The sequence below is a fragment of the Arvicanthis niloticus genome, chromosome 15, assembly GCF_011762505.2.
Source record: "Arvicanthis niloticus isolate mArvNil1 chromosome 15, mArvNil1.pat.X, whole genome shotgun sequence".
NCBI classification, from domain to species: Eukaryota; Metazoa; Chordata; class Mammalia; order Rodentia; family Muridae; genus Arvicanthis; species Arvicanthis niloticus.
In genome coordinates, this window is record NC_047672.1 from 53,388,153 (window position 1) to 53,408,483 (window position 20,331).

Genomic DNA, 20,331 nt, shown 5'->3' on the forward strand with positions numbered 1-20,331 from the left:
TCAAGAAAGCAAACTAAGAGTTTAGGCAACCGCAAGATAGTCAGGAATAAGACAATGATTTTTTAGCAGCCCCTGTAAAGACTGCTGTTGCCACTGACAGCTAAACGGACATCTAGATTCTTGAACATCTCTATGGAGTCCTCTTTCGGGTCCTCAAAAGTGCTTGCTGCACCTCAGTCTGTTTTCCAATTTACACATTTTCAACACAAATTAGTTGCAACTTAGTTCCCAACATCCCACTAAAACAACGCTGTTCTCCGTTTGTTCTCACCGCCTTCTAATACTGCTCCTCCGCCACTGCTGCACACATCCCCAAACAAGCGTTCAGTTGTAGTCTCTGTCCTCTGTCGGAGGAGGGGGAGAGGACAGGTAGGTGTGGAGACAGAAAAAAGCATCATGGGCCGCATCCTCCAAACGCGTACTTTTGCGACTGCTCTTTGGAACACGTTGTCTTCAAAGAGCACAGAGCTGGGCCCTGGGACTGCTTGGTTTGTCGCAGCTATTCTCTAAAACCAGATCGACTGAGACCCTCCCTCCCCCAACAGTCAACAACACGTATAGTATATTCTCTCTCTCTCTCTCTCTCTCTCTCTCTCTCTCTCTCTCTCTCTCTCTCTCCCTCCCTCCCTCCCTCCCTCTCTCCCTCCGTTCTCTCTCTCTCTCTCTCTCTCTCTCTCTCTCTCTCTCTCTCTCTCTCTCTCTCTCTCTCTCACACACACACACACACACACACACACACACACACACTCCTTGTACGCCCCCCCTCTTTTTTTTTTTTTTTAAGCAATGCTTTGTTGTGCTAAAACTAGTTGGACGAGTTAGGGTGTTGCTCTGCTCCCGAGGCCCTGGCCAATGGAACCCGATCCACCCCGCTGTGCGTAAGCGCGCAATTAAGGATTTAACCAAGGCTGTGCTGCGCCTCAGCCAGCAGTCAGCCTGCGGGAGACAGAGCCTCCACGACTCCCAGCCTCCTCCTCCCCACCGCCGCCGCCGCCACCGCCGCCACCGCCGCCTCCTCTTCCTCCTCCTCCTCCTCCCTCGCTCCCACAGCCATGTCTGCTTAGAGCAGAGCAGTTCCACAGCCTATTCAGGCAGCAGCGGCCGCCGCAGTAGAAGGACAGCCACCGCCCGGGAGCTATGACTGGAGTATTTGACAGAAGAGTCCCAAGCATCCGATCCGGCGACTTTCAAGCTCCGTTCCCGACGTCCGCCGCCATGCACCACCCGTCTCAGGAATCGCCAACTTTGCCGGAGTCCTCGGCCACCGATTCTGACTACTACAGTCCCGCGGGGGCCGCCCCGCACGGCTACTGCTCTCCTACCTCTGCTTCTTACGGCAAAGCGCTCAACCCCTACCAGTACCAGTACCACGGCGTGAACGGCTCCGCAGCCGGCTACCCGGCCAAGGCTTATGCCGACTACGGCTACGCCAGCCCCTATCACCAGTACGGCGGCGCCTACAACCGCGTCCCGAGTGCCACCAGCCAGCCAGGTAGGCGCCCGGGGGGCGGGAGACAGGTACCCAGGGCATCCGTAACCCCGCGGGCGCGAAGTTGTGTGGTAGATGAGGGCCACGCTGTCCGCTCCCATAGAAGGGTGCTTCCCAGAAGGAAGTGGGGGCCTGAGATTGCAAACAGGACAGCATCTCACACAGCCAATTGGGGGTGGGGGGCGGTCAGTGGAGGATCCTTAAAGAGGTTTAATCGGGTGCTTTCCCTTTGGCATCACTCGGGGGGGGGGGTCCCTTCTTAACTGGATTCTTAGCTGGCCTAGCCAGAAAACCAGTTTGGGTGGACAGAGGCTAGGGATTGGGAGGAAAGAAAGAATCAAGCAATCCCAGTGGTGTTTGCGTAATAAAAGGAAAGTTAGTTGGAATTCTGGGTGAGCGTGCTGAGTTGGTGAGCTCTAGCTTGGATTAGCCTGCGAAGCGCCCCGAGGCCTCGCAGGGAGGGTGCCCGCAGCACACCGGGTGGCCTGAGGGCCGGCGGGCTGCAGCCTGACAGAGAAAAGCGAGCAGGGAACTTTGCGGTTTATCCAAGGTATTTCTAAATACAAAAAGCCATTTAAAATAGCGGAGGGTTGCTGAGAGTTCACGTTGTTAGAGGAGATCCCCACCCCCTCCCTCGCGCGCGCGCGCGCGTGCGCGCGCTCTCCGTAGGTGCCTAGAATTTATCTGCCCCCTTCTTCTCCACAGCCTCCCTTTTCTGTCCACCTTAAAACTTCCTCAGAGAATTACAGTGGGGTAGAGAGCCTGGGCGGTAAGTGAGAAGCTCGAAGTCTCAGTGGAGAAGTTTGACTAGTCGATTTTGATGTCTCCTCACCGACACATTAACAAGGCTGCTAATATTAGCATCCCTACTCTAGTAGAGTGGAGACCACAGCCCTCTCTCCTTCTCCACCCCTCCTCTGGCAGCTGCTTCACTCACCGGCTTTTCCACTCCTTCCAGGACTGAAGGGGTGGGAGGAAGGGGGCATGTGGCCTAGGGGCACATTAGCAAAACACGGACTCGCGGGACCCCAGCGGGCTACGTGTGTAACAGTGATAGTTCTTCCCGGCTGCCTCCCCTTTACTACGAAAATATCCTTACTACAGATTCCTTTTCAATACATTGTTGATTGAAGTTTGAGTCTGCTCCTCTTGCTGTCTCTGTATTTGTGCATGTGTGTGTGTGGGAGGGGGGGGTGGTCAAGAACATATTAAGTCTATTTGTGAAAGAAACCAGACACATCTGTGCCCTCTCAGATCTGCAGTGAGATTATGGGGACTACATAATCGGCTCTCTGTCTGCCGCAGCCCCGACCGACCGCTTGCCGCTGTAGTGAAGGAACATAGTTTGCTTGTCGGTCTTTGAACTTTGGAGACCTTGGCTAGCGTCTTCCCTGCCCAAGCGTCTAGCCTCTGCGGGCGCCTGAACAGACGCCGACAGAAGCGGGGTCATGGCCCAGGGGCCTCCTCGCTTGACGCCCTGGGAGTGGAGTGGCTATTCGCATCCCAAAAAGACACATGAATGCAGGGAGGGAAAAATAATGAGAGAACTGAGCATCTCCGAAGGGTTCCATTCCTAAAACGAAGATCCTGATGTGTACAAAGTCCCCCCCCATGCATGCTGTAGCTATTAGGAGACTCGCCAGCTCTTCTGTGTGTGATTTGAAGAAGGAACAAACTTCACTGGGGTTTGAAAAGCCAAGGTTGTGATATTGGGAAAGAGAAAGATGACTACATATTTCAAAACAAACAAAACCTCGGTGATTTGAGGGCCTGTGCAAAAAAGCCATTGTCTGCCCGGAAGCTCTAACCTCGTCTGTTTTGATTGTTTAGAGAAAGAAGTGGCGGAGCCAGAGGTGAGGATGGTGAATGGTAAACCAAAGAAAGTTCGTAAACCCAGGACTATTTATTCCAGCTTTCAGCTGGCCGCTTTACAGAGAAGGTTTCAGAAGACTCAATACCTCGCCCTGCCAGAACGCGCGGAGTTGGCCGCCTCTCTAGGACTGACGCAAACACAGGTAAATCCGGCCGCCGCCGGGTACCGGCCCCGCCTCGCCTGCAAGCCGGGTTGGGCTGCAAGGCTTGGTCCGGACTGGCTGGAGCCGATTCTCTAGCACTTTGCAGACATTTACAGATAAAAACACATCAACCATTGCATCTCTCCCTCCATTAGCCAGGCCCAAGTGGCGGTGGGCGCGGGATTCGTCGTTTGTCCCGAGTTGCCGCCCCCTCTTTAGCCACCAAGGGCCGGGAAATCAAGGCTCAATAGTGAAAAACAAGAGAAGGGTTATTTCTGGGGGGATCTGTCTCGCGTTCTTAAGAAATGTCTAGGTCGATTCACAAGGAGAAGCTTGCCAGGTGCTATTGACCTGGTGATGGGTCTCCAGCCAAGCAAAGACCTGGATCGTCGTGTCCCGGTCGGTCCTGTCCCTGAGGCAGCTGGAAGCCTCAGCAGCCTGAAGGTCTCGAGGTGGGGGGCGCTGTTGTACGGGGAAACCCTCCAGGATTGTCCCCTTCTTTTCCCTCCCACTCCAGCCCGCTGGGGCTTAGGATAAGGAATGTTCACGTCGCTGCCCAGAGCTTCAGGCAGAGTCTGGCCTCCCAGTGCTGAGGGGACTAAAGGGAGTCGGGCAGGAGATTGGGAAATCGCTCCTTTCCTTGGCACAGTGCACCTACAGTCTGACCCACGCCCCTCCCCCCCCCGGGGTGGGGGACTCTGGTCTTCGAGCAGGAGAGGTATCCTCCCCAGTGAACTGGTGCGCAGGCCCACAGTGAGACCAGGTCTACAGAGAATAAAGGACAAAGCCTTGGGGTAACACCCTTGCTGAGGCCGGCGCCAGCTGAGCTGGACAGTGCTCCCTCTGTGGGTCCCTCCCATTGCATAGGCGGAAAGTGCTACCTCCTGGCGATAGGCGGCTTGGTGTTAGTAGATATCAGGGCAGGATAGTCTAGGGCCAGAAAAGCCTTCATTTCATCGCTCAGGGAAAGGCGCGGGCAACCTCTGAGTGTCCCGGTAACGTGTGCCTTTGTTCCCCACCCAGGTGAAAATCTGGTTTCAGAACAAAAGATCCAAGATCAAGAAGATCATGAAAAACGGGGAGATGCCCCCGGAGCACAGTCCCAGCTCCAGCGACCCCATGGCGTGTAACTCGCCACAGTCACCAGCGGTGTGGGAGCCCCAGGGCTCTTCCCGCTCCCTCAGCCACCACCCTCATGCCCACCCTCCGACCTCCAACCAGTCCCCCGCGTCCAGCTACCTGGAGAATTCGGCTTCCTGGTACCCAAGTGCAGCCAGCTCAATCAATTCCCACCTGCCACCGCCGGGCTCCTTGCAGCACCCGCTGGCACTGGCCTCCGGGACGCTTTATTAAATGGGCTACTCTCTCTTGCTCAGTTTTGGGACTACAGTGTTTTTTGCTGGTTTAGAAATCAGAAAGAAAGGAATTCATACGGGGATATTTGAACAATGGAAACAAAAAAAATCATGTGTAAAGCTTTGGGTTTTTTTTTTTTTTTTTTTTTTTTTTTTTGCATGTAAGTTATTGCATTTCAAAGGACCCTGCCCCCTTTTTTACGAAAAGAACCCTTTTTTTGCGCAACTGTGGACACTATCAATGGTGCCTTGAAATCTATGACCTCAACTTTTCAAAAGACTTTTTTTCAATGTTATTTTAACCGTGTAAATAAGTGTAGATAGAGGAATTAAACTGTATATTCTGGATAAATAAAATTATTTCGACCATGAAAACTGCTCCCTTTTACCCCCCCCCCAATAACTGGCAAGTAAGGTTATATGCAGATGGTTAAGAACAGACAAATTATCCAGAAATCCAACAGTGCAAAACAGAAGTCAGGAGCTTCATGGTTGCAGAAATGTGTTTGTTTTGGTTGCTTTATTCTAGGTATCTGTCTGCACATATATTTATAGTACTGTCGTGTTTAGGTTGTTTTTTCCCCTAGCCACAATACCATTTAGATGATATTAAATATAACTCCAAATGTTTCAGGTAGGAAGAAATACTGAAACTAAATTCATTTCTCCTACCATGTGAGAGGGGAAAAAGGCAACAGAAATTCCTCAATAACCTGGAATTCTAAGCTCAAAGTGATTCTGGTGGGAAACCCCCTCTTTTGTCAGCATGTATACTGCAGTTAGACAAATTAGGGTCCTTTTGAAAGGAGCATTCCACGACGAGAAAGGAGAAGAAAAGGAAATCTGCTCTCATTCCTGTTATATTTTTTTTTCCAAAATCTGAAATGTTTAGTGCATAGCGAGTGGTATCTTAAGCCTTGGAGTCCTAATGTGCATGACTATACCTTTGGCCAGATTCTTTCAGTCAAGAAAATACCGTAGGGACTCAGAACAATAGTGAACCTAACAGCACTAGGCCAAATGAGAAATATGGGGGTGGGGAGAATTCCTTTTCAAAACAAAAGGGGGAGAGAAGGGGAAGCCCTATATTGATTTCATTTTATGTGAGGAGGTGAAAGAGTGTTCTTAATATAATTGTCTTTCACCGGCACCCGTACTTCGTGCCTCATTCATGATCTCCTGCTCTGCTTTTACATAAAACAGTGGCAAGGCAAATTCCGAAGCGTTGGAAATGGGATGTTTGCGAGAATTTCTTCGTGAAGCCATCTTTAAGGCAGGCGTATGGGAGGTGCAGCAATCTGGCCCCTCACTTGTGCCTCCCTAACACCTGTATGTATGTATCTAGACTGTGGCCAGAGCTACAGCCTGGCTCCAGACTTGTGCCCCCAGGCCTGAATTATAGGCATCTTTGTGGCTGGCTGGCCTTTGGTCCACCTAAATCTATTTCTTTATGACACCAAAGGAACATGCAATGTTGGAAATTACTAGATTTGTGGGAAATATTCCACAGCTAGGAAGTCAGCTGCAATAAATGTGACAAAAGAGCCCTCTTGGGGAGGGGGGATTAGAACATGAAAAATTGCATCTTCTCATCTCAGGATTCCAGAGAGGACCCTTCCAGCAGCGAGAACCGAAAAGGCAAGCTGTGTGCCCTTGGGCCATTTACAGAGTCAGTTTCTGTCTCTCCAGTCTCTTCCCATTCGTCTTTTCCCATCAGCCATTTGTTCTCCATTTGTTCTCCTTTCTCTTTTCCTTTTCTTTCTTCCCACAAGTGATACCAAGCCCACCAGTTTGGAACTCAGTGGTCCTTGGGGATGGCAAGCATACACTTCTAGGCAACCTGGGCTGCGGAACCCTGCCCAAACAGACATTTATCTCCAAAAATTTTATCCCCCCCCCCCCCGTCCTCACTCCACTCCATCTGTGGGGGGCGGTGGTGTTTGGGGAGGCTCCAGCCTCATTTTGTGTTCTGTAGTGGCCCAGAGTAGAATGGGGAAGGAGATGAAGGTGTCTGTTTTCTGCTTTTCTTTCTTTGCTTACAAAGATTTCAGTAGTTTCCATTAACCAGAATCCCAGCGCTTTCTGAGGACTTGGTCTTGATTTCCAGGACCTGGCTTTCTGGTGGTCACGGGCCTGTCCCCACCCCAGAGTGTGTATTTAAAAAGGTTGGCAGGGGACATCCACCGCACACACACACACCCCCGCCCGCCCAATGTTTCTCACCCACTGGTTTCCCAAGAGTGTCAAAAATGCGCCTGGAACAAGCTCTTTCCATTTTGGCATTCCAAAGAGGGTGGATGTCATCTCTGCTCTCATCCCTGGTGGAAAGGGGTGTGTGTGGTTTTCTTCACTACCTCCGACCCCCAGATTCAGCCAAGCGGAGGGAAGGGCGGGTCCAGACTTTTCTCAGAGAAAAAGAGGGATGCTCTTTAATCACCACCCTTCACCCCAAGCTGGGGCATTGCTGGTTGTTAAGGACACCAAAGCTGGTTTGCTGCTAAGCCAAAAGCCCAGTGTAGTGGCGGCGGCAGGGGTGGGGACCTGGTTTTAGGATTTCATCCCCTGTGTGAGCCTCGCTAGTAGTGGTCTCTTGAACTGAGAGGTGATTTTTTTTTTTCTTTTAACTTGGATGGGGAGCGGTGAACAAAAATATTCTGGCAAGTGAGTCGCAACGGGCTTTCCTGGCACCGCGGGGATTCTCCCCGGGGAATTTAACTCCCTGCAGTCCTGCGCCCAAGGATGTAAAAATAACAGATCCTAAGCAAAGTCTAAAAATATCTGTTTCTCTTGCCCTCCCTCTCACCTTCCTTCCCTCTCCATTGTTTCTTCCTGTGTGTACCAAGCTCACAGCGCTCCATTTTGGTGCTGGCAGACCACACTCGCCCTGGACTTCAAGTAGGAGTCACGTGTGCCTGCCGGTTCTGTTCCTCACTTACCTAGTCCTCTGTCTAATGTCCCCAAGATGAATTAAGTCGACTTCAGAACTAATTTTCTTTACGGCAGACCCCCATCCACACAATACTTTCAATCTCCATCTTGAGACCTCCCTGCAAAGGCTCGGAGGCCCAGGGCATGTTGGCAAGGCTTGAGTGATTTCTTCGGTGCCCTGCCCGACTCCCGGGACCTCCTGTTGAAGATCAGATAAATTGGCCTTTGTTTGAGACTTGGGTTGGGCTAAGCGGGTTTCTACCCCCATTCTCCCCCTTTTTCCTGGCGGCCACCTCCTTGTGGGACAAGAGACGGCCTGGGGATCCGAGGGAAGCTGCATTCCTGTGGGTGCCAGGCGGCTCCAGTGCTGAGCCACAGGGCCTGAGACACACACACACTCAAGAACCCGCAGACCTCGCTGCCCTTGATTCATATTCTCTCTCTCTCTCTCTCTCTCTCTCTCTCTCTCTCTCTCTCTCTCTCTCTCTCTCTCTCTCTCTCTCTCCCTGTCGCTCTTTCTCTCCCGTCGAGCACCTACCAGGGAGTCAGTCCACTCCCACTCGGATCCTCCCCTAGGGCTCGGCCTTGCATAGAAAAGCTTTGACCCACACAAAGATGTACACGCATCCCCTCCCAGTGACACTGGCCAGATCAGTATCTCCCCGCCTAAGGACAACCCTTTCTCTCCCGCCCCTTATCCCACAACCCAAGGCGCGCCGGCTAGCCTCCTATGGCTCCTTTGATCGCACCGGACGCCCAGTGGCTCGCGGTCTCCTGGCTGACCCTTTCAGAGTCACCCACAGCAAGCCTGAGCCAGGCTTTATAGCACACAGCCGCCTCCACAGTTCGGTATCGAGCACTCTATAGCTCGAATTGCCCTGGATGCCTGTTGGAAAGTGTTCTGCATCCCCCCCCACCCCCCCCCCCCCTTCTTGCTTCCTGTTGTTCTCAAAGAGGGACCTTTAAGACTACTCAGCCACCCCATCCCGGTTCCTTCTTCACCACCTCCTGGATCCAGCGCCTCCCACTGGCCGTTGGGATCTGGCCAACCTAGAGCTCTCAAGCCCTCGGAGAAGGCACACCCTGAGGGCAGTAGCTCTGAGACGTCTTTGGGAAGTACGCCACCCGCGAGGATCAGCCCACGGTTCCCCACCTCCTCCACTCTCAAGCACCTCCCCCCCATCTCCCGTGTGCTGGGTGCAGGCTCTCACTGCCCAGCGCTTGGGGAGGGGGCTCTTCGACTTACTCCGGTCCCCAGCTCCCCACACCCTCTTATTTCCAGGTTGCCCACAGACCTTGCATATTTTTGACCCAGTCGCAGTCCAAGAGAAAATAGCCCACATCTTGGCGGTGCGCGTGGTGTTAGTTAAATCTTTTCTACACAGCCTGTACCGGCGACCCGCATTCCTGACGTTTTCTTTTGCCTCTGACAGGCTTTAGATTTCTTAGTGGTGCAAGGCAGAAAGTATACAAGGTATCTACTGCCAGAGGTATGAGTGATTGAGGGATGGAAGAGCCTTTCCCTTTCAGTCACCCAGGGCTGCCCACTGTAATGTAATAACCTGTTTTATACTTTGAGTTCTAACTTTGAAGATACAAACCGAATTTACGCGAATCTCTCTTTAAAGGAGAGTCCGATTCTTACAGCAATTAAATGTTTCTGCGCTGTTTTCGCTTGGACTTCTGATTTATGGGGTTCTGAATAGATTTCTTTGCCAAAAGCACATGTATTATTGAGTCTGTTCAACATCCTAAACCAAGATTTATATAAAACCGTGAAATACCACACATTACGACCTTTCACCACAGGAAGGGAAAATGGCTTCATGACCTGATTCCCTGCCACCCCTCTCTCTCCTGGTTTCAGTAACAATTCTCTGTGGAATCCACCATACACAGTCTACTGTTTTGTTTTTGTTTTTGTTTTTTTTTTTCAAGAAGTGGGTGGGTGTGAAGGATGGTAAACAGTTCCCAAGCTATGATTTTTTAAAGCATTTTTTTCCCTGAAAGGCATGAAAACAGAAACTGCCAGCGGAAGCTTATTGTCAACTAGGACTATCTCTGCCACTTGCCATTTGCAGGGTGGGGGAAAAGGGTGGGTGGAGGGGGGTGCAGAATATGGACTCAACTTTCATCTATAAACAGGGGTCACTAAACAGGAGACATTTCATTATTGCCCTTAAATTCACAGGAGCTAGGGAGCCTGCTTGCCACCCTGCTGGGTGTCCTTGGCTGGGCAGCTTGTGTGGGTCTGTAAGATGTTCTTGGGAGGAGGTGAAATCAACACAATTGGCCTAGAAACTGGAAAAAAGGCCGAGGAAATTCTCTGTGCTCAACACAGGAAACCTGAAGTCTTGGTAAACAGAATCTTTGAGTATCTCTCTTTGACCGAGATGTCGCTACCAGAATTCATCCAGAGGAGTCTTTACCAGGGCATGGTTTATACTACTGGAAGCAATAGCATCCTCAGAGGATTTGACTCTAGGACCAGCAAGAGTCTCCCAATGGCTCTTCAGCTCTCCATTCTTTCTATTCTGTCCTTTCCTGTTTGAAGGTGATGGCGAATCTTGCCCTCTTAGCAGATTGTGACATAGAAGCAGCCAGAATGATTTATTGGGGGGGGGGAGATTTTCATTAATAAAGTTAATAATGAAATGAAAACAAATAGTCAAACCAACAGCTTCCCAGTTGACTATATTTAATTAACATCAATTAATACGTGTGCAGCTTCTTCTGTAGAGCTTCTTTATTGTAAAAGAGAACGAAGATGGAGGGAATACACATTTCATAGCAGCCAGGGTAGTTTGCTTTGATGACAAGAGCAATTGCACATTCATTTAAGAATTTGTTCATAAACAAGTGACAGGCACATTCTGAGGTGGTGGTTTTGGTGGAAAGAATGGAGGGACTGACAAATGTTCTTGCTGTGGTGGAGGGGCTGTGGGGGAAGGGCACCTTTAAAAGTAGAAAATACTATGGGAGAGGGAAGAAAGACAGCAGTATTTTTTTAAAGGAAAAAAAAAAACAGAAGAAGAAGAAAAATTATTTGAGCCTGCAGCAGCAGCAGCAGCAGCAGCAGCAGCAGCAGCAGCAGCAGCAGCAGCAGCAGGAGCCCCTGCAAATGCATCAGCTCTGCACTGTTGAAGACTTGGACACATAATACTTCAGACCACTGATTTGCTATTTTCTTAATTCTGGCTCTTCTTTTTCCATATGAATCAAACAGCCTTTTGTCCTTCAGGGTTTGATTTGATCGCTACTGTTCACATTTCACTTTTGTATTTTTCCTCTTCCTATACCATTACTCATTGAGTGCCCCCGTGAAATTACAATCGTACATTTTCAACTCAGCAACCCATTTGCAGTACAAAAAATAGGGTCTAAATAATGGCTGAATTAGCCCTACTGGACAGTTTCAGATGTAACACTCTGTAATAATTATATTGCAGGCTGGATTAGGATGCTATTATCATAATCTGGACGTTTACAATTATCTGTAATTTGCAAAGATGCGCCAGGTCTTGATTACAGCAGCTTTTTTTTTTTTTTTTTTTTTTTTTTTTTGTATCACGCTAACCATCACTAAACAGTGACAGTAATAACAGCTAATTTTGCTGGCAATATAAGAGGTGCTGGGGTGTGCAAACAATTTCACACCTGGATGTGCTCACTCAACCAAGAATATAGAGACAGAGCTTCTGCCCTGAGACTCAGAAAAATACTCTCCTGTGCCTCGGCTCAGTATAGATTTCTAGACCCTGATCATTGCTTAGGAGATATTCACCGGGGTAAGTTTTTATTTCTGGCATACTTCTAACTTCTAGGCACGGTTTTTATTTCTTGTTTCATACTCTCCAAGCTGTATACAATATGTTGTGGTTTATTTGAATTGCAACTTTGTTTTCAAGGTTTGGGTTCTGACCTTTCAGTTTCCTTTAACAAGAGTTGATCTGGTGAGAACGGGATCTTTAAGACCCTGACTTGCCTGTCTTGCTTCTGTGGGACTGATAGTGTTTGGTGTAGTTTGTGACTGGAGACTAGGAAAGGACCAGGTTTCTGTGAGGTGTGGAAGGAGGCTGAGAGTCCAAGCTAAAAATCTATCTGAAAATTGTTACTTACAATTGATCTTAAGTAAATACATTGAGGTTTTTACATGCGGCCATGATTTTAGGTTTTGAGGCATCAAGAGATCAAACAGAACTGGCTGTGTGGCTTGCTTATTTGCAGTCAGCGATGCGGACGGATGTTAGCAAAAGCAGGTGTGCCTGAATCTCTGGGCTTTGCAGCCCTTTGGACATCTTCTCTCCAGCTGGGGGAAAGTTTGTAGAATAAATGACATGTGAAACCCTTCAAGGCTGTTACTTAGGGCCTTGCCTAGAACTGTAGTCGCTCTGTCTCTGTCTCTCTCTGTCTCTCTCTCAGTGTGTGTGAGTGTGTGTGTGTGTGTGTGTGTGTGTGGGTGGGTGGGTGGTGGTGGTGGTGGTGGTGGTGGTGGTGTTTGGAAGAAGTGGGGGAGGGGAAGCTGTCCAGATCGCAGAGCTTACTTCTTGCTGAGCCCAAATTCTGCGATCCTGAGCTTAGAGGGGGGATGATTGGCTGGGACCGACAACTTATGAAGCCAAGGAACCAGTCTAGTCTACGTACCAAGGAAGATATTGGCAACAAGCTGTGCTATTCTATCTCTAGATGACGCTGTTTCCTGACCCTGTAAATTTTATAAGTAGCTAGAAGTGTTTAGTGTGGGATCCCACAATGTCTTTGACTGCCCCACCCTGCACAGGAAAGCTTTTCTACCGTGGCAAGAAGTGTGCCCAAAGATAATGTGGCGCTTATTTATTAGAGAGGAGGAAAAATTGTCTCTCTCCTATATCCCTACCCAATAGCTATGCTTCCCACCCCAACCGCTTAGAATGGTCAGAACAGGGCTCGGGAACTCAAACTCTACAGCCTAGTAGGCACTTTGAACGTGGGGAGGCGCAATAGACACCTCAACTGGCAACGCCTTTCACCCATGCTCCTCCTACCAATCCCTCCCTCTGGGAACCAGTTTCCTTGGGGGTCAATATATTTTAAAGGAGAAAAAAAAATTAACCCTTGAAGTTCAGGTGATCCAGTGGGAGTCCAGTTCTAAGCAGAGTTCCAGGGGGACCATCTGACAGCATCTCTGTAATTAAGCTCATGTTAACTAAGAGATAAAGACGGATGCAGAGGCCTCAGCACTCCACCTCCAACCTAGTAACATACATTTTCTGGGTTTCAGAATTCTATACACTCACAGTGGTTTGGCATATATTTGGTGAATTTTTTTTATGAAAAAATTAGTGTTGGTTTCGATATATGGTAGCTTTCTCTCTAACATAATTTGAATAATTCAGCAAAGCTCCCTAGCAGCTGTACTTCTGCAGCCTCTTCCATTCTTTCCAGCATTATAATTTTGGTTAATTTTCAATTTTAGGTCCTACATCTCTGCAATTTGTGTATGAATAACAGAATAATTTCCCTCTTTTGTTTCGCCTTTCCTGTTCCTGAATCTAAATAAAGATGGCTTTTTAGTATTAAAAGTGGAAGAAAATTACAGGTAATTATCTTTGACGGTAAAAACGCTGTAATCAGCGGGCTACATGAAAAATTACTCTAATTATGGCTGCATTTAAGAGAATGGAAAAAAACCTTCTTGTGGATAAAAACCTTAAATTGTCCCCAATGTCTGCTTCAAATTGGATGGCACTGCAGCTGGAGGCTTTGTTCAGAATTGATCCTGGGGAGCTACGAACCCAAAGTTTCACAGTAGGAAGGGGGAAAAAAGAAAAGAAAACATTTTTCCTAATGTAACAATGCGAATGCTAGAAAATGACAAGACTGATCGGTTTTAAACCATTCTGAAGACTGACTGAGCGTGGAAGTTGCTCAACAAAAAAGGGAACGGGGATATTGGTAAGTAGTCTTTGCTTTGTGTCTAATTATAGTGACTGTCCTTTTGCACGACTGTATGTCGCTGTCATTATATGGAGCACTCTGAGTATCTCTATTGACTTCTGATAAATGGCTCAGTGGTTTCAAGGTTCATAATTTGAAGGATGCCCAGGTCTGTAGCCATTAATTCTCACAGTATGGGGCTTCCTGCTTGTATGACGAAAGGACTTTTCATTTTCATTATTTCTTTGCTTTCCACGAGATCGGAAGGATGTGTTTCTTGCAGGATAGAACATTTTCCTACCTTGCTAGCTTGCAACTGGGTTTTCAACATTAAGTAGTCAAAATTGTGCATTTTGCATTTTGCTTTCTGGGTTTATTATTCTTTTCTCTTTTTACCTTTTTTTTTTTTTTTAACTGTTTCCAAGGGCAAATATAGCTGTACTATTTTAGCTGGGGAAAGGTGAAGGAAAATATTCAGATACAGTGCTGGAATTGGCTGAATAATGTCTAGAAGTTAAGCTGGGTCTAGGTTATTCTAATGTTTAAAAATGTAAAAATGTGTATGAATCACAACAAAATTAAAATAAAAGGCAGAGAAAACATCCACGGCTCATGTTAAAGTACCTGAGACAAAGGCTTGTAGTGCAAGCTGACATCTCTTCAGGCACCGAATATGTATGCATAGAGCACACTATATTAGGAAAAAAATATTTTAAGAGAGATAGAAAATATAGTGGAAAGGGAGGAAGGATGGACAGACAGAGACATGGAGCAATAGAGGACACTCCCAATATTTTGTGGCTTTTACTCCATATATGAAAGAAGACAAAAACATACAAAGTATATATACAACTAAAATTCAACAATATATACAGAAATGTTCCTTGATATAAACGTCCCTATTAGCTTAGTGAATGCCACCATTCACCTAGGAAAGGTGTCAAAGCAATGGAATGGTGATTTTGGTTGTTTTCTTGGTCTTTCTTGATTCCAGTTCAGAGTTTGGAGGTGGGTTATGCAAAAAGCATCTTTCTTGTTTCTGTTACTGTTTGTATTTAGCTGAGTTGTCATTCCTGATCATTGGGTTTTGAAAAGACATGCAGCGTTTTCTTTGTGGCAATATTCTAATTTTACAGCCAAATTTTCTTTTTTTGTTCCTTTGGAGAAGGGATATTGGGGGGGGGGGACCTTCCATTTCTTCTTCTTCTTCTTCTTCTTCTTCTTCTTCTTCTTCTTCTTCTTCTTCTTCTTCTTCTTCTTCTTCTTCTTCTTCTTCTTCTCCTCCTCCTCCTCCTCCTCCTCGTCCTCCTCCTCCTCCTCCTCCTCCTCCTCCTCCTCCTCCTCCTCCTCCCAGTCTCGGATTGGTAAATAAAAATTCAGGAGTCCAAAATCTTTCATCACGTAATATCTTAAACTCATTAAACAAGTAAAAATGCTGCCATGTTTGTGCAGATTCTTCTGCCGGTAGAGAATGTCTGTAAAAAAAAAAAGTCATTTGGATAGAGAGCACTAAAGAGGAGGCTCGGGGCCTGGATCCCAGAGTGTGAAGGAAAATATCCTCACAGTGATGGGTTTCCAGAACACTGGCACAAAAGCCAGTCTCTCTCTCTCTCTCTCTCTCTCTCTCTCTCTCTCTCTCTCTCTCTCTCTCTCTCTCTCTCTCTCTCTGTGTGTGTGTGTGTGTGTGTGTGTGTGTGAATGTGTGTGTGTTACAAAGTTACTTATTAAGGTTACTGAAGACAGGAGATTGCAGAAGAGGAAGAAGGGAAGAAAGAAAAGATGGAAAGAGTCAAGAAACAAAGAAGAGTAAAAGGGTTAAAAAACAAGGGGCGAGGAAGAGAGGAAGAAAGGAGGGGGAAAGAATATAAGGAGGGAAGGAGAGAGAGAGAGAGAGAGAGAGAGAGAGAGAGAGAGAGAGAGAGAGAGAGAGAGAGATCTCCAGATCACAGGGACAGTTCCTTGGCGCTCAAGGTTTAGGTTGTTTGGCAGATGTAAGAGAGTCCAGGGATCCTCCTTGTCTCCTTCAGAAGCTCCCGTAGGCTGTTCACTCAGACAAGTCACATCATCTGTGGTCTCTGCATGGTGTCCTGGTGTGGTGAGGAATACCAGTGCGAATACCCAGGCATGTAGCTGTTGGGAGGCATACTGACACCCTTGGCAGATGCAGAAACGTCCCACACTGGAGGCAGAGCTGGTGAGCGCGGTGACAGGGCTGCTGAACCCGGGAGGGGGTCACTCTCATGTGGGTTACTACCCTGCTTCAGCAATTTCTTAAACTTAGAGCGCTTATTCTGAAACCATATCTTCACCTGTAAGACATGTAGTAATCATTAGGCCAGATAAATATCATACTGGTGCCTTCAGTGTCATCCCAGACTTAAGTAATATACAAACAAACAAGCAAACAAACCACCACTGACATCCAAAAGCCCCCTTCCCCTCCCTCTTTCAAGGTTTTTATCTCCATCCCTCCATCCACTCTGGGCCTACTAGGTATCTTGTTAGAATGCCTACAGTTCTTGTGATTCTTGATTTGAATCCTATAGCTTGAGGTTTTAAAGTATCAGCATATAATTAGAAAGAAATCGAATGAGATCGGTGGACCCAAAATTTTATGACTTTTAAGTGGAATAGAGTCTGGCTCACAACTGTACAACTGAATTTACCTCTTTTGGCTTGTTCAGCTTTTATATTTACCAACCTCCAAGTTCGCTATGCTATGCATATCAAGTAATAAACAATTATGATTTGATTAAAGGTTGTATGTTCACAACAAAATACCTCAAACATAACTATGCATACTATGCACATACCATGGAATATGCCTAGGATATCTTTCTCCAAACATAAATATTCTCCAGTCCTGCAAGGATTAAGAAATGCACCAACCCCCATTCCCTGCGTCCTATGTTGCTTAAGCAAACAGAAGTCATCAATCATCACATGATTGTTGGGGTAGCTACTAAAAGTCAAAAGGCTTCTAAAAACTACAGAATCAGAATCTAGGAAAGTAAGTTGGCAGCTGATTTAAGTCAACAACCCAAATCTCTGGATGAAAGAAAACTCACAATGTAGCCTTACCTATAAAACTCCAGAATCTGTTTTTTGTAAGAATAAGAGTCAGGGAGCATCTAGAGCCCTTTCATAGCAAACCTCAAATATCTTCAGTGGCAACATGGCAATAGAAACCAGGCTGGCTGAGAAGAGCTCAGGAACATGGCCCAGAGATACCATCCTGTAAGGACTTGGCAACTGTCTTATTAGACCTGCAGGACCCCTGCTGGTTAAAGATGATGCACACCAGAAGAGGCCCTAGCCATCCCATGCGGTTGGCTTGACTGCTGGCTTTAGAGTGCAGGCTGATATTCTCACCTCTAGGCCCCTTTCTGTGAAATCTGAAATGTCCAGTATAGCTTTCAGGTCAGCAGGACTGTTATCTGTGTTGTCCCAGGCCACGATTTGGGAACATTCTCTTTGTTTCTCAATTCTGTCAAGTTCTGTGCTCCAGGGAGGTACCTCAGCCTGTACTGTTTGGTACCAGGATGATTCAACTACAGAAAACCCTATCTTACCAGTTCTGAAGTGAATAGTTTGCACATGGATGCCTTTATTAAGCTACTAGAAAATATGCCTAGTTAACTTTTGCTCCTGGTCTCAGCTTGTAAGTTTCCTTCCTATGACAATGAGTTGAAATTCATATTAGTTCCGAGGGGCCACTACTGGGTCCTTAAGAATGGGCCCTATTTTGCCTCTTAGCCGGATAACCCCTCAACACACACACACACACACACACACACACACACACACACACACACTTGTTCTACTTCATGTTATTCTGCTCTGGAATAAGATTTGATTGAATTTGTTCACCAAAAGATCCTAGGCTCAGCGGGGGTCGCAGAGGGTTGGTGTATGTGCAAATGCAATCCAGTATTCAATACCATGTCATTTGTTCCAAACTGTGATCCCAGGAAAGTGCGTAACTGGAGCACAGGCATTGGTCATTTAGCTCCTTCCATCCTTGGTTGACTAGGCCAAGAATTCCTCCTGGTGTGCTCTCTGCACGGGTAGCAAGCGGGGCCAGCATTTCAAGGGTATTCGGGCTTCCCGGGAATTACCTGTGTTTGTGTCAGTCCTAAGGAAGCTGCCAGTTCGGCTCTCTCGGGAAGGGCCAGGTATTGAGTCTGCTGAAAGCGATGATTTAAAGCCTGGAGCTGCAAGCTGGAATAAATGGTCCGAGGCTTCCGAATCTTTTTCCCCTTTCCGTTGAACCTGATTTCCCCGTTTTCGATCACTGTCGTTTTTTGTTGATCTGGAAGCAAATGGCACAGAGAAGCTGTCACCTGTGAGGCCACTGTTGCCTTCCCCCTTCATGTGACAAGGCCTGCAAGAAGTTTCTCCCAAGTTTAAAAAGGGTTCCTCGTAATAACCCGGCTATACCAGTGTGGGCACGTGTCCCCAGAGGCTTGAAAGCTTCTCTATGATCAGGTCTCTGACCCTAACAATGCCTGAGAGTGGTCGTTATCTAGGAAGCCCGGGGCATAAAGGAGGCGCTCCTCAAGAGCAAAGACAGCGCGGGCCGCTTTCCGCAGTCCGCGGCGCTGCAAGGCTTGTCTTCTCTAGGCCCAAGAGCGGTTTCTTGGCCTGGCTTTTTTTTTTTTTTTTTTTTTTTCCCACAACGCCTAGAGCTGTATCGGAGCCACCCGCGTGTTTACGTGGCCAGTTAGTTTTGTGTCACCCAGCTACACGCTTAGTGCTTTAGTCCCTTCTGTAGGTTTGAAATGATTCTGTTCGCATGGATCAAAACCCAGACACAAAACACCACCAAGAGCTCAGAGCAGCTCCAGAGCAGGCTGCGACTAACGGAGAGCTACCAACCCCAGGCCCTCTGCTTCGCCTCCAAGAACAAAGGAGCAGCCAAAGTACTATCGAAAACCCAGAGAGAGAGGGAGCCGGGTCAGGATTGGGGACAGGGGACACCTCAAAGCTCACAAGGGAAGAATTTAAAACAAAACAAAACAAAACCAGTTGTCATTAGTATCTCTCGGCCGCTAAAGCTTCGTTCCAAGTCACCAAGGCGCACCAAGTGCCCCACGCAAAGTAGGCCACTGCTCGCCCAGCTTTGAGATGGGAAGCTTTAACTAGTCCTTCAGTCGTGGCCCACAATTGTCTCCAGTCCGGACCAACGCGGGTCCCGGCGGAGAGGGAAGGGACAAGGCAGAGGGCGCACAGACCTGGTGGGCTGGAGGGAGCAGTGGGGACCGTAGAGCCAGGCTAGCGCACAGCCCGGAGGCTCAGTGGGAACCACACGCAGGAGGCGGAGGAGCCAGGCGGATCGCGGGGCGAGCCTGCCGGGGGGTCCACGGCGGCGGGAAGGGGCCCGGCTGGGAGAGGCCGGCAGGCAGGCGCCAGGCGATCGGGAGCGCACGGGGGCCCGACTGGGGGCGCGCGGGGCTGCCCGCAGGAGGGGGCCGGCGGAGGCCCCGGCGTGGAGGAAGTGAGCGGGGCGGGAGGGGTCGGAGGCAGTGGGGAGGCGGGCGAAGCTAGCTGCCTAAACGGCCTCTCACCTGTGTCGTCCCCGCGCGTCTGGGCGGCCGCGCTGCTGTTGTGGTAGGACTGGAGGTAAGGGCTATGCTGCGAGTGGCTCATGTAGGGGTAGGCGGCGAGCGATCGGTGGTTGTAGGAGTTGCCTCCGCCTGACGCGTAGGGCGAGCCATGGTGGTGGTGCTGGTGGTGGTGATGGTGGGAGCCGGCCGCCGCCGCCGCCGCCGCGGCCGAGTGCAAGCAGTGCAGAGGGTAATGTGCGCCTGCCATGGCCGGGGAGGTCTGCTGCGAGTGCGGCTGCGGCGGCGGCGGCGGCGGTGGCGGCGGCGGCTGCTGTTGCTGCTGCTGCTGCTGCTGCTGCTGTTGTTGCTGCTGTTGTTGTTGCTGCTGCTGTTGCTGTTGCTGCTGCCCGAACTCCATGAAGGCGGATTTGGACGAGTCCTGGCCTTCCAAGCCGTCAGCCATCGTAGTCATGGTCATCATCAAAACTTTGGGGGCTGGAGAAAGCCTTCTCCCGGGTTTCCTTCACCCTCCCCCACTTGGCTCGCACCGCTCTCCCCTTTGCAGCCACCTTAGCTCCCGGGATCCTTGCAAAATTTTTTTTTAAAAAAAAATTTTTTAAAGGAGTGGGCGGAGGTGGTTCTCTTCCTCACTCTTCTCTAATATATATATATATTTAATATAAAGAGATATAGTGAGCAGGGCCTTGTTAACCCAAAGGGAGGAGGAAGGGGGAGGGATGGGAGAGGAGAGGGGGGAGGGGGAATCTGCTCTCTTCTCCCCCCCTTGCTTTTCCCCCCTTGGATTTTTGGGGGCTGGTGCAGTTTAAAGCAGAGATTTTAAGGTGGATTCTGCGAAAGTTGCGCGTCTGCTTTCAGACTTGATGCAGACGCCACGAGTCGAATGGTTTGTCTCCAAAGGGCAGCGCCTCCCTATTGGTCAGTCGCCCCCTGACGTCACAGGCGCACCGCTTCTACTGGCGTGTGCGCTGCTGGCGGAGTTCTTCGCCTACCTTAAGCAACTACAAGCTCAGCCCAGAGCTGCAACCTGGGGCCGCCCGGAGCTAAAGGGGAGCAGCGGTGGA

General features: G+C 48.8%; 2 protein-coding genes across 3 annotated transcripts; one reads left to right on the forward strand and one right to left on the reverse strand.

Moving 5' to 3' along the window:
• Positions 1 to 789: 789 nt before the first annotated feature.
• Dlx5 (distal-less homeobox 5) lies at positions 790 to 5,234 on the forward strand. 2 transcript variants are annotated; one of them, XM_076913711.1, is made up of 3 exons: positions 790 to 1,492; positions 3,402 to 3,504; positions 4,528 to 4,670. In XM_076913711.1, the coding sequence occupies exons 1-2, from the start codon at positions 1,138 to 1,140 to the stop codon at positions 3,485 to 3,487; spliced, it is 441 nt and encodes a 146-aa protein (XP_076769826.1). In that variant the 5' UTR covers positions 790 to 1,137; the 3' UTR covers positions 3,488 to 3,504; positions 4,528 to 4,670. The 2 variants fall into 2 exon arrangements, with proteins under 2 accessions (XP_076769826.1, XP_034375358.1); XM_034519467.3 differs by having other exon boundaries at positions 920 to 1,492; positions 3,320 to 3,504; positions 4,528 to 5,234.
• A 9,804-nt stretch (positions 5,235 to 15,038) lies between these two features.
• Positions 15,039 to 20,277, reverse strand: Dlx6 (distal-less homeobox 6). The gene is made up of 3 exons (XM_034519666.2): positions 19,271 to 20,277; positions 17,822 to 18,015; positions 15,039 to 16,012 (listed from the first exon to the last, which is right to left on the reverse strand). The coding sequence occupies exons 1-3, from the start codon at positions 19,728 to 19,730 to the stop codon at positions 15,761 to 15,763; spliced, it is 906 nt and encodes a 301-aa protein (XP_034375557.1). The 5' UTR covers positions 19,731 to 20,277; the 3' UTR covers positions 15,039 to 15,760.
• Between the last annotated feature and the right edge of the window lie 54 nt (positions 20,278 to 20,331).

Coding starts and splice junctions, on each gene's coding strand:
- Dlx5 (XM_034519467.3), top strand. CDS start 1,138: ATGACTGGAGTATTTGACAGAAGAGTCCCAAGCATCCGATCCGGCGAC. Junction 1,493..3,319: donor GAGTGCCACCAGCCAGCCAG/GTAGGCGCCCGG, acceptor TTGATTGTTTAG/AGAAAGAAGTGGCGGAGCCA. Junction 3,505..4,527: donor TAGGACTGACGCAAACACAG/GTAAATCCGGCC, acceptor TTCCCCACCCAG/GTGAAAATCTGGTTTCAGAA.
- Dlx6 (XM_034519666.2), bottom strand. CDS start 19,730: ATGATGACCATGACTACGATGGCTGACGGCTTGGAAGGCCAGGACTCG. Junction 18,016..19,270: donor GACGCGCGGGGACGACACAG/GTGAGAGGCCGT, acceptor ATTTGCTTCCAG/ATCAACAAAAAACGACAGTG. Junction 16,013..17,821: donor TAGGACTGACACAAACACAG/GTAATTCCCGGG, acceptor CATGTCTTACAG/GTGAAGATATGGTTTCAGAA.